We start from the raw sequence: 11,982 nt of genomic DNA, 5'->3' as shown, positions 1-11,982 counted from the left end.
TGATCTAATGAATAACTTACAGCAAGTGTTCGCAGAGCGCGTCCTTATTCACGAAGCTCTTCCCACACTGGTCGCATTTGGGTCGGTCGCCGCTGTGTTCCTCATATGGCCCCTCTAAGTCTTGCTTGATCTAATGAATAACTTACAGCAAGTGTTCGCAGAGCGCGTCCTTATTCACAAAGCTCTTCCCACACTGGTCACATTTGGGTCGGTCGCCGCTTTGATGGTTCCTTATATGGCCTCTGTGAGTCTTGCTTGATCTAATGAATAACTTACAGTAAGTGTTCGCAGAGCGCGTCCTTATTCACAAAGCTCTTCCCACACTGGTCGCACTGAAAAGTGTTTGGTTACTGCTTACACAATAAAAGTGACCACCGAACTAAGTGTTAACTATAACCAAACTAAGTCTAGCTCACTACAGAATAATTTGTTTAATTTACACAACATTTTGTTCCTCATAACCAAAGTGTTCGGTGGTCACTTTTGTTGTGTAAGCAGTAACCAAACATTTTTTTCAGTGTGGGTCGGTCGCGGCTGTAACGATTCCTTGTATGGCCTCTGTGAGTCTTGCTGTTGCTATGTAATGAATAACTTACAGCAAGTGTTCGCAGAGCGCGTCCTTATTCACGAAGCTCTTCCCACACTGGTCGCATTTGGGTCGGTCGCCGCTGTGATGGTTCCTCATATGGCCTCTGTGAGTCTTGCTGTTACTAAAGTAAATGACAGAAATAAAAATACATTTTTGGTCAAAAAAAGATACCTTTCGTTATTAATTTTTTTGTATTTACAATACGTATAACTTGCTTAATCTCTGGTGAGTGAGAATTAAATTAGTGACTGTCTAGTCCTACCTACCGTTTTATTGGGTAATTTCGTAATAATAACATTTATTTTGATACTAGCTTTCTGCCCGCGGCTTCGCCCGCATGGAATTTTGTCTGTCACAGAAAAACTTTATCGCGCGCGTCCCTGTTTCAAAAACCGGGATAAAAACTATCCTATGTTCTTTCCCGGGACTCAAACTATCTCTATGCCAAATTTCATCAAAATCGGTTGCGAGGTTTAAGCGGGAAAGCGTAACAGACAGACAGACAGACAGACAGACAGAGTTACTTTCGCATTTATAATATTAGTTGGGATTTAAGTTAAAATAATACATGGCTACTTACGTTGAAACTTTCCCACATAAGTCACATTTGTAGGTGGTCGTCAGTCCTTCGTGTTGGCTCCTGAAAAGATAATTATTTGGATAAATAAGTATATAAATACAAATACAACTAGCCGTTGTCAATTTACATAGGTTATGAGCCGTCAAAACACCAGCCCCCCTAGATAAGTGACACCTAGGTAAGTTTCGTTGCGGGTCCAATGACAGTTTAACTTACCCCCGGGACAAACTTGACCTTCATTGGTTGGGTTTTTGTGGCGGTCAAGCTGTAGATCCTGGCTACACAGGAGTTGCAGTGGTGGGAACGAGAGGTGGGAATAGTCCCGTAGATAAGTGACACTTTTTAATCCGAATATAAACATCGAACCAACGAAACAAAACGCCGGAGCGAAGGCATTTCGAAATTACGACTGTCACGTTTTGCCACTTGTCTAGGAGGACTGGTCACGAACTTAACTGAAAAAATATTGTCATCTGGAGTGGCTGAGTATAGTCGTGTATAGTGGTCGAGTATAGTCACGTATAGTGGTCGTGACTAGTCACGTAAAGTGGTCAAGTAGTCACGTATAGTGGTCGATAGAACTCACCTATAGTGGTCGAGTATAGTCACGTGTAGTGGTCGAGTATAGTCACGTATAGTGGTCGATAGAACTCACCTATAGTGGTCGAGTATAGTCATGCATAGCGGTCGATTGTACTCACCTATAGTGGTCGAGTATATTCATGCGTAGTGGTCGATTGTACTCACCTATAGTGGTCGAGTATAGTCACATGTAGTGGTCGATAGAACTCGCCTATAGTGGTCAAGTATAGTCACATGTAGTGGTCGATAGAACTCGCCTATAGTGGTCGAGTATAGTCACGTGTAGTGGTCGGTAATACTCACCTATTATGGTCGAGTATAGTCACGTATAGTGGTCAAGTATAGTCACGTGTAGTGGTCGATAGTACTCACCTATAGTGGTCGAGTATAGTCACGTGTAGTGGTCGAGTATAGTCACGTATAGTGGTCAAGTATACTCACGTATTACTAAAGTGGTCGATTGTACTCACCTACAGTGGCCCAGTATAGTCACATGTAGTGGTCGATAGAACTCTCCTATAGTGGTCGAGTATAGAATAGAATATCTTTATTCAGCATTTAACATTTAGGTGCATACATGTACAGAGGTTAACATTATTGAGCCATGCTGAAAATGCGCCCGCTCAGCAAAAATCGTAACTTGACACATGTCGTCAAGTCACGAAGCTGGTTTTCAGCGGGTAGTATAGTCATGTATAGTGGTCGATAGAACTCACCTATAGTGGTCGAGTATAGACCGTCGGTCGATCATAATCCGACCGCACTCCAAGCATTCGTACCGACGCGTGTGTATGAGATTGTGAACGCCGAAACTGTACGAGGTCGGTAGAAACATATGGCATAGTTTACACTCGAAGGAACCCCGTGACTGTTGACAATGAACAATGTAGGTATTTATTAATTAATATAATGGTATAAGGTATTTGGTATTCATACCACAAATATTTAATTAGTACAAAAAAAAAAAAACTTACGGGTGACTATTTAAAAACATTCAAAAACAAAAGGCAAAATTATAATGCCTTTCCTACAAACAACAGTTGAGTATCAGTTTGTATTTTAGTCACCATTTAAAAAAGTTGCGTAATTAAGAATCGCCCCTGATGTTAAGTGGGATGCAGTCTAGGATGGTACATATCTGCCCTGTGTTATGTTAAATTGATATGGATGTGGATTTTGCCTCGCTGTCCCAACTGTAGAACTCCCCGCAAACTACAGATTTTTAGTCGACCGATAGTTGGGCCCGCCCGATTCTATAGTCTGGTCCGTGAGCACGTAGAATTTTGTCCAATGACCCCAAGCTACCCATCCTTATCGCTTGCGCGTAATTATGTTGCTGTCGCGCTCGCACACTCACTGCGGGCGCCCGTCGCACAGTCGCGACAGCAATATAATTACGCGCGAGCGATAAGGATGGGTAGCTTGGTGTCATTGGATAAAATTCTACGTGTTCACGGACCGGGCTTTAATTTTAACGAAGAATCGGCCGATACCAGTGTGAGTTCTTCTACTTTCATACATGTCCTTACTGATTAACAGCCCGACCCAACTGTCGGCCAACTAAAATAAATAATAATAATTAATAAATAAATTCTTTATTGAATAACTTATTGTCAGTTTTTAACAATAGGCTTATATTAAAAAGTCTGTAGTCTGCGGCTAGGCTTAGTTTGGCGAATAAAAACTAAATTAAAATGTAATATTTCAACTCACCGGACTGTGTTTTTTCATATGGTTCTCTAGTTTAGCCTCATAGTTGAATCCTTTGTAACAAAGATGGCACTGGAAGGGTAGTACGAAGCCAGATTTGCTTTCTTCCTGAAATAATATTAATTTAGGATTTTTATACAATGTTATTATTTTTGTCGCTGACATAGCCCAACGGATTAGTAAGATGAAGTGGCAATGAGAAGGGCACATAGTATGCAGAACTGACGGCCCTGATGCTCGCTCGACCTTGGTTCTTCTAGTTATATCTCTAGATAGAGACTCACTCTCTTTCTCCGCTTGATACTCACCTCTCTCTGTTGACACTCACGTCTCTCTGTTGACACTCACCTCTCTCTGTTGACACTCACCTCTCTCTGTTGACACTCACGTCTCTCTGTTGACACTCACGTCTCTCTGTTGACACTCACGTCTCTCTGTTGACACTCACGTCTCTCTGTTGACACTCACGTCTCTCTGTTGACACTCACGTCTCTCTGTTGACACTCACGTCTCTCTGTTGACACTCACGTCTCTCTGTTGACACTCACCTCTCTCTGTTGACACTCACCTCTCTCTGTTGACACTCACCTCTCTCTGTTGACACTCACGTCTCTCTGTTGACACTCACGTCTCTCTGTTGACACTCACGTCTCTCTGTTGACACTCACGTCTCTCTGTTGACACTCACGTCTCTCTGTTGACACTCACGTCTCTCTGTTGACACTCACGTCTCTCTGTTGACACTCACGTCTCTCTGTTGACACTCACCTCTCTCTGTTGACACTTACCACTCTCTGCCTGATACTTACTTCTCTCTTCTTGACACACACCTCTCTCTCTGCTTGATATTTCCTTCTCTCTGCTTCACACTTTTCTCTCTCTTACACTCTCCTCTCTCTGTTTGATACTCACCTCTCTCTCTCTTCTGCCACTCACCTCTATCTCTCTGCATGATTCTCTCCTTGACACTCTCCTCTCTCTCTCCTTGATACATAATTCTCTGTTTCACACTACTCTCTTTCTCTCATTGACATTCCTCTCTCTGTTGACACTCGCCTCTCTCTGTCTACCTGATACTTGTCTCTGCTTCACATTACTCTCTCTCTCCTCTCTCTATTGACACTCACCTCTCACTGTTGTCACTTATCTCTCTCTTACACTCCTCTCTCTTCCTGATACTCACCTCTCTCTCACTCTGCCTGGTACTTACTTCTCTCTCTCTCTTTGACACTCATATCTCTGCTACCACTCTCCTCTTCCTGATACTCACCTGTCTATCTCTCCTAGATACTTAATTCTCTCTCCTTGACACTCACCTCTTTCTGTTGACACTCTCCTCTCTCTTCCTGATACTCACCCCTCTGCCTGATACGCACTTCTCTCTGCTTCAACACTGCTCTCTCCTTGACACTCCTATCTCTCTCCTTGATACATAATTCTCTGTTTCACACTCTGTCTCTCTTCTCTCCTTGACACTCTCCTCTCTATCTCTCTCCTTAATACATAATTCTCTGTTTCACACTCTGTCTCTCTTCTCTCCTTGACACTCTCCTCTCTATCTCTCTCCTTAATACATAATTCTCTGTTTCACACTCTGTCTCTGTTCTCTCCTTGACACTCTCCTCTCTCTCTCCTTAATACATAATTCTCTGTTTCACACTCTCTCTCTCTCCTTGATACATAATTCTCTGTTTCACACTACTCTCTTTCTCTCATTGACATTCCTCTCTCTGTTGACACTCGCCTCTCTCTGTCTACCTGATACTTGTCTCTGCTTCACATTACTCTCTCTCTCCTCTCTCTATTGACACTCACCTCTCACTGTTGTCACTTATCTCTCTCTTACACTCCTCTCTCTTCCTGATACTCACCTCTCTCTCACTCTGCCTGGTACTTACTTCTCTCTCTCTCTCTCTCTATTGACACTCACCTCTCTCTGCTTAACTTGCTCCTGGGGGTTGAGTGTGATCATCCTGATCTTCGCCGGATCCAGCTCCAGGGTTCTCCTGATGCTCGACCTTGGTTCCTCTGGGTTCAGTTCTAAAGGCTCTTCGCTGTAAATGTTTAAAAATCATAACTATCGCCTGATTGTGTGCCAGAAAGTTATGAGAAGAAGTGATGACATTTATCAACGATAGCGGCCCGACGCGAAGTACCGTATTTGTGGTGTCAAGCCCCAGAAGGGGGAGAATGAGGGCAATCGTTTTTATACTTAACAGTTGGCACCCCTGGCGATTGACAGGACCTTACTCTACAGTGGCGCCATCTTGATGAGTGCAAATGCGATAGTCGTCCTACCACTTTAGCGCTCACCAGTTGGTGCCACTGTCTTCGCTACTAGCAAGTGACAGGACCTTACTCTACAGTGGCGCTAACTGGTGAGCGCTAAAACGATAGCCCTCATTGACTATGAGAAGGGACATGGATCAGAGAAATTTGTAGGGAGTCAAGCAAAGCGCCCGGGGAAAAGAGCCCAGAGCAAATACCCGCGCGCTCTCCCGAGATTCGGTTCGTACGCCGTAAGGCAGGAAGAACCATGGGTGGTGGTGGGTAAATCATAACTATCGTGTTTATAAAATATCATTAAGTTCTTTTAATAAAAAAAAGTACCTTGTTTACTATAGTCCGGTCGCCGAGCACGTAGAATTTCGTCTAATGACTCCAAGCTACCCATCCTTATGTTGCTGTCGCGACTGTGCGACGGGCGCCCGCAGTGAGTGTGCGAGCGCGACAGCAACATAATTACGCGCGAGCGATAAGGATGGGTGGCTTGGGGTCATTGGACGAAATTCTACGTGCTCGGCGACCGGGCTTTAATTAAAAATATTTTTTTTCTTTGTTCATTTATTTTTTTTGTTTTCGTGTTAAATAAAGGTTTTCTATAATCTATTTTATCATATTTAAAGGACAACAAAATACTGTATCAGGTGCGATTTCAATCTATGAGCTACCCGGGCGGGCGATACTGACCACTGAATAACCCTTTCAATCAGGGATGTTATGGATATGAAGTTTCGGTTATGGATATTGGAAACGGTTACGGATATGAAATCATTTTATTTTTTCAAACTTCTGCAATTAATATCAAATCTGTCTAAAAAAAAATCTGAGAAAAGTCAAACCAAAAAACGATACAAAATTTTAAAGCCTTAGGTCATAAAATTTTAAAATATCACAAAATTAACTCTATCTCCTAAACTAAGCAAAATCGTAGAACATACATAAGGGTGATTTAGATACACCTTGATGTAAGGAATCTAAATATTACTTTTAGACCTCACTGTTTTGGCCACCCTGTATAACTCAAAGATCACTGACTGACATAGCGATCTATCAACGCACAGCCCAAACCACTGGACGGATCGGGCTGAAATTTGGCATGCAGGTAGATGTTATGACGTAGGCATCCGCTAAGAAAGGATTTTACGAAACTTCACACCTAAGGGGGTAAAACGGGATCCACGCGTACGAAGTCGCGGGCGGCCGCTAGTGTTTCATAATGTTTCTTACCTATTCTTCTTCTTTTTCTTAACTTTATCTTCTTTCCGCTTAGTTTTTTTCTTCTTCTTGACTTCGGTATCTTCTTTGGGTTCTAGCGTGCTTGTGTCTTCTAGAAGTTGCTTGATATCTTCATCTGTTAGTTTGTTATCATCGGGTCTGTAAATAGAAATAATATTGATATTTTAAACAAATATTTTATAACTAAAGCCCGGTCGCCGAGCACGTAGAATTTCGTCCAATGACCCCAAGCTATCCAATCTTATCGCTCGTGTAATTATATTGCTGTCGCGCTCGCACACTTACTGCGGGCGCCCGTCGCACAGTCGCGACAGCAATATAATGACGCGCGAGCTTATCGGATGGGTTGCTTGGGGTCATTGGACGAAATTCTACGTGCTCGGCGACCGGACAATAGCCGTGCCCGTGATTTCGTACGCGTGAAAATAGTTTGAATAATAGTTTTTTCTTTTCCGCCCCTATTGGCGTCCAGCCTGTCCGGCTTTTGTTAGGCTTTTAAGGCTGCAGGGCCTTATAGTTATATGGTATGGCTTTAGGGTTTTAGGACCTGGCAACTCTAGTCGGGGGACCGTGGCATTCTGCCAACCCTGCCACCCTATAGTTACGCCACTGATCCTGCGGCTGAAATGATATTATGAAATGAGTTACCTTTTTTTTATCCACAACGAGGAAGCTCTTGGCCTGTATCTCACCTGATGGTAAGTGACGATCAGGCCGAAGGTGGAAGCGAGCTTCACCCGGAATCCTCAACCACGGAGGAACTGGCTATCTTATCTCTAACTGCCGGAACACAACAATGCTGTTAACATTGTTGTTATGGCGACAGACTTAGGTAAGATGGTGGTAGCTAGCCAGGCGGACTTAGAACAAGCCCTACCACCAACCAAACCGAACAGAAAAATCTGCCCTCACTGGGAATCGAACCCGGGACCTCTGCGTCTGAAGCAGGTGGTCTTACCACTAGACCACAGCGGCGGTTACCTGTACTCATCCAGTGTAATTTCGCCATCGTAGTCCACACTGAAGTCCTCCTCTTTGACCAGGTCATCGACTTTGTCCATCGCCGATACGTCCAGCATGAATTGGGCGTCGCTTGCGAACAATTTCTCGTGCTGGAATAAACATTTGATAAATCACTTAACTAGTCATTTTTTTGTGAAAGATTAATAAACATCCATCCATTTTGAAACACAGTCAATGCCAATGAGGGTTTTCGCGTATGCAAAATCCGCCAGATGGCAATACGTAGACGCGAGGTCCAAATGCTGCATGATTGGTTATTTTTGACATGACATTGACAGATATGTCAAAATCCACCAATCACGCAGCAGTCAGACCCCACATCCACGTCCCGCCATCTAGCGGATCTTTCATACGCAAAGACCCATTGAAGTAAGGCCAAGAGATATTTGCCTGGACGGATATTAAACGTGCTTTCTGCTTTTAGTAGCTCAGAACTTACGTTGCCGAACTTGCTTATCTTTGGTAATCACCACAAAACCGGTGCTCCTCTCGAGGCATAGCTGTAGCATTTACGTTGTCACGTAAAAATATCGTCCGTAAACCGACTTTACAGACTTTTTTTTTAAATTATTGCCTACTTTTTAGCTGGATCTGGGGGCCCCTTGTAACCCCGGGGCCCTGGGCTGCAGCCCAATCAGCCCATAGGTAGATCCGGCCCTGCCTGAAAGTCTAGCGCAAGCCGAGTCAGCGCCCAAACTATGGGGGCGGCACGGGAGGGGAGACATGACTGTAGGCCTAGGATGTGCGCCGCGATAAGCTTTTATCGATTCGATTTTACGCGATAAGCCCATACGTTTGTCGTCTAAAATGATCGATAAGATTATATCACGACGCGCATCCCAGCCCAGCTGGTCTCGATAACGTTTGACTTCACCCTACCCTGCAAAGCCGCTTCCATCCATACCTACGGCATTAAATCAGTTATGCGCTATATCTGTAAAATTGTTTAGACTTTATATTTTGTTCTTTTGCCACTTAAGTTTGCAATACTGCGAGCTATGTATAGCAACCTCAAGTGCCATCTAGTCCAATTTGTTCATTTCAACTGTTCGTGGAGCACGGTATGTTATTGCTTAGGGCATAAAGTAGTTAAATCCGGCATTGAGGTAATGAAAGTCTATTTACCTGCAACAATGACATAACAAACAAGGCAGGGAAAAATTGGATGCACATAGCCAGCGACAGGGAAAGGTGGAAAATGATGGAGGAGGCTTTTACCCAAGTGGGGCCACAAACAAGAGATACAGATTAATGAGGGCTATCGTTTTAGCGCTCACCAGTTAGCGCCACTGTAGAGTAAGGTCCTGTCACTTGCTAGTAGCGAAGACAGTGGCACCAACTGGTGAGCGCTAAAGTGGTAGGAGGACTATCGCATTTGCACTCATCAAGATGGCGCCTCTGTAGAGTAAGGTCCTGTCAATCGCCAGGGGTGCCAACTGTTAAGTATAAAAACGATACCTCATTGAATGAAAATGTTAAAATGTGGAATGTAAAGCTATAATAAAAATAATACCTGCAACTCCTCGTGGAAGCCAGTCTTCCCGCGGCCACCCATCTCGAAAGTCAGCATCTCGCTCTCGCCCAGTTGTGGGCACGCGTACTTGCTTAGCTCTGGGTCGTTGGCGTCTATGGGGAACTGGAAAGACATTTTATACTTAGTATTATGTTTAAATAGAAATCAATAAAAAAATTAAATAAAAAATCAAACAATTGTTGGTGATCAAATAATTAAATAAACAACATAACTGCCTTTTTCTTGTGAGTCGGATTTCGGCACGTGTGCGGATTTAATCTTTCTGCTGCGTCATAGTTAAAACATGTATGGAATAATGAAATGCGCATTATTCCATACATGTTTTAACTATGAGGCGGGCTACACGCACTCGAAACGCGGATTGGCTGCGAGCACACAATACGAAATCCTTGTCCTGCGTGCAACCAGCAGTGTAATTTTACACGCACGTGGACCATATCCTCATCACAGTAAAAAGACACTAAGTAAGAGTAAAAAAAAAGAAACTAATGCCCATTTTCACCATCAATCCCAAATTTTTAAGTGACCCCTATTAAAACAAGTCCTGTTATGTGTTACCATAAATCGCGCACAATGGCCCAATCATAAGGCAAAGTGCGGTATTCGATTGCCGTGCAAAACTAACTAACTATGTGTTACCATAGGAGGCACTTAAAAATTAGGGATTGATGGTGAGAACGAGCATAAGGCTGGGTTGCTGCATCACTTTAACAATAATTATAACGGGTGTTACAACTCAAAGTAAATCATTAAAAAGTATAGACAACAGTGTATCAATAAAGCTGTACTTTTTGTGTGTATTTAACTGTGGAAACATAATAGGTTTATGTGTTTTTACTGCACCTAAGTTAAATTATATTGTAACTGTATGTATCCCCAAAATGAAATGAATAAATAAAAGCTTTACATTGTAGCATCTTATAATAAATATCCTTGGACATTTTACACTGCGCTTCTAGTCCCAAACTAAGCAAAGCTTGTACTATGGGTACTAGACAACGGATATAAACATACTTAAATACTTTTTTTTTTTAAATACATACATATTATACATATAAAACACCCAGTCCAATGCAAACAAAAATGTTCATGCACACAAATGTTTGCACTGTGCGGGAATCGAACCCGCTACCCCCAGAATAGTAGTCCGTTTGGAACCACTACACCAAACGGCTGACAGAATAATAGTACACACCGGAGCGCATCGTGTCAGGTAATCGTGGAGCATGTTGTGAGCGCGCAGCATCTTGTACTTGAAGCGCACCGCCTTCACCAGCAACGAGCTGCACTCCCAGCATATCCACTGTGGGAGCCCGTCCGAGTTTTTAACCTAAAAGATGTAATACAAGTTTAAATTCAAATTCTTTAAATATTAACTAGCAGCCGCCCGCGATTTCGTACGCGTGGATCCTGCAAAATCCAAATTCAAATTCAAAACATTTATTTGCCAAAAACACAGTAATACAGGGTGACAATATTAAATAGGATCATGTGTTTAGTCTGCTCGCAGACGCAAAAATTACAGGATTCAATAGTATCAATGTCTCCAATTAAAATATTCCTTATAACTATAAAAACATTTGTCCAAAAGCCAGCAAGTCAATCTGCTTTTAAATCCCGTCTTAATAAGCACCTACGTTCTAAATGGAACCCCCATGCATTTGAGACTCCGAGCACTTGTAGTTTCTGCGATTTCGTGACGAATGAGCCAGTCAGTCCGTTAGAATAATAAGCAGGATGCACGCGTTGGTTTGGTCGAACCTTTAGGGTACATCATCATAAAGAATCGAAATCGAATGATAATATTATAGTCTACCTCTACAGATTCAAAAGTACAAGGTAATAGGTGTTTTAATGAGAACAAAAAACAAACAAGAAGTAGGTAATAGTGAATAGAAGTTGTAAACTTAAGCTGTGACAAAAAAGGAGGTGAAATTTTAGGTAAACAACCGTATTTTATCCCAATAATACAGCTCTTTTGAGTGAAATTAGAAAAAATCATTCATCGACCAAGCTATCATAAATCAACTTAATTTTAGTGGTTCTGCACCATTGCATGCTTTTAAAACACACGTGATATAATTTTAGCTACTAAATAACATTAAAACTCACATTAATTCCAGACAATTCTCTAAAATACGAATCGTAGGACACGACATCGTTCATGCGACGATCTGTCGTCAAACAACACCGGCATATAGGTTTTGGTATATCGAAATCTATTTTGAGGTCTTCCTCACTATGCAATATGTTCAAATCCATGGTCACAACTACTGTAGTTATTGTTTAATTTATGAAAATACGCAGAAAGGTAACGCCAATCATTTTTCATGCAAAATGTAAACAATATGGCGGTCGGTGTTTGGCGTTGCGTTTGGTTAATTTGTAAGTTTGAGACATAAAAATCTCACTTAAAGACTTTAACGTTTTATGGCATTTAAAATA

At 42.3% G+C, this 11,982-nt stretch overlaps 1 protein-coding gene across 1 annotated transcript; it reads right to left on the bottom strand.

Moving 5' to 3' along the window:
• Positions 1–566: 566 nt before the first annotated feature.
• On the bottom strand, positions 567–11,896 carry LOC114351179 (zinc finger protein 250). The gene is made up of 10 exons (XM_028302276.1): positions 11,650–11,896; positions 10,733–10,867; positions 9,517–9,639; positions 7,962–8,092; positions 6,972–7,118; positions 5,392–5,515; positions 3,465–3,569; positions 2,468–2,619; positions 1,170–1,229; positions 567–710 (listed from the first exon to the last, which is right to left on the bottom strand). The coding sequence occupies exons 1-10, from the start codon at positions 11,797–11,799 to the stop codon at positions 593–595; spliced, it is 1,245 nt and encodes a 414-aa protein (XP_028158077.1). The 5' UTR covers positions 11,800–11,896; the 3' UTR covers positions 567–592.
• Between the last annotated feature and the right edge of the window lie 86 nt (positions 11,897–11,982).

The sequence above is a fragment of the Ostrinia furnacalis genome, unplaced genomic scaffold, assembly GCF_004193835.3.
Source record: "Ostrinia furnacalis isolate ACB-3 unplaced genomic scaffold, ASM419383v2 OfSCF1098, whole genome shotgun sequence".
Lineage (NCBI taxonomy): Eukaryota > Metazoa > Arthropoda > Insecta > Lepidoptera > Crambidae > Ostrinia > Ostrinia furnacalis.
This window is presented reverse-complemented; position numbering and strand designations above follow the sequence as displayed.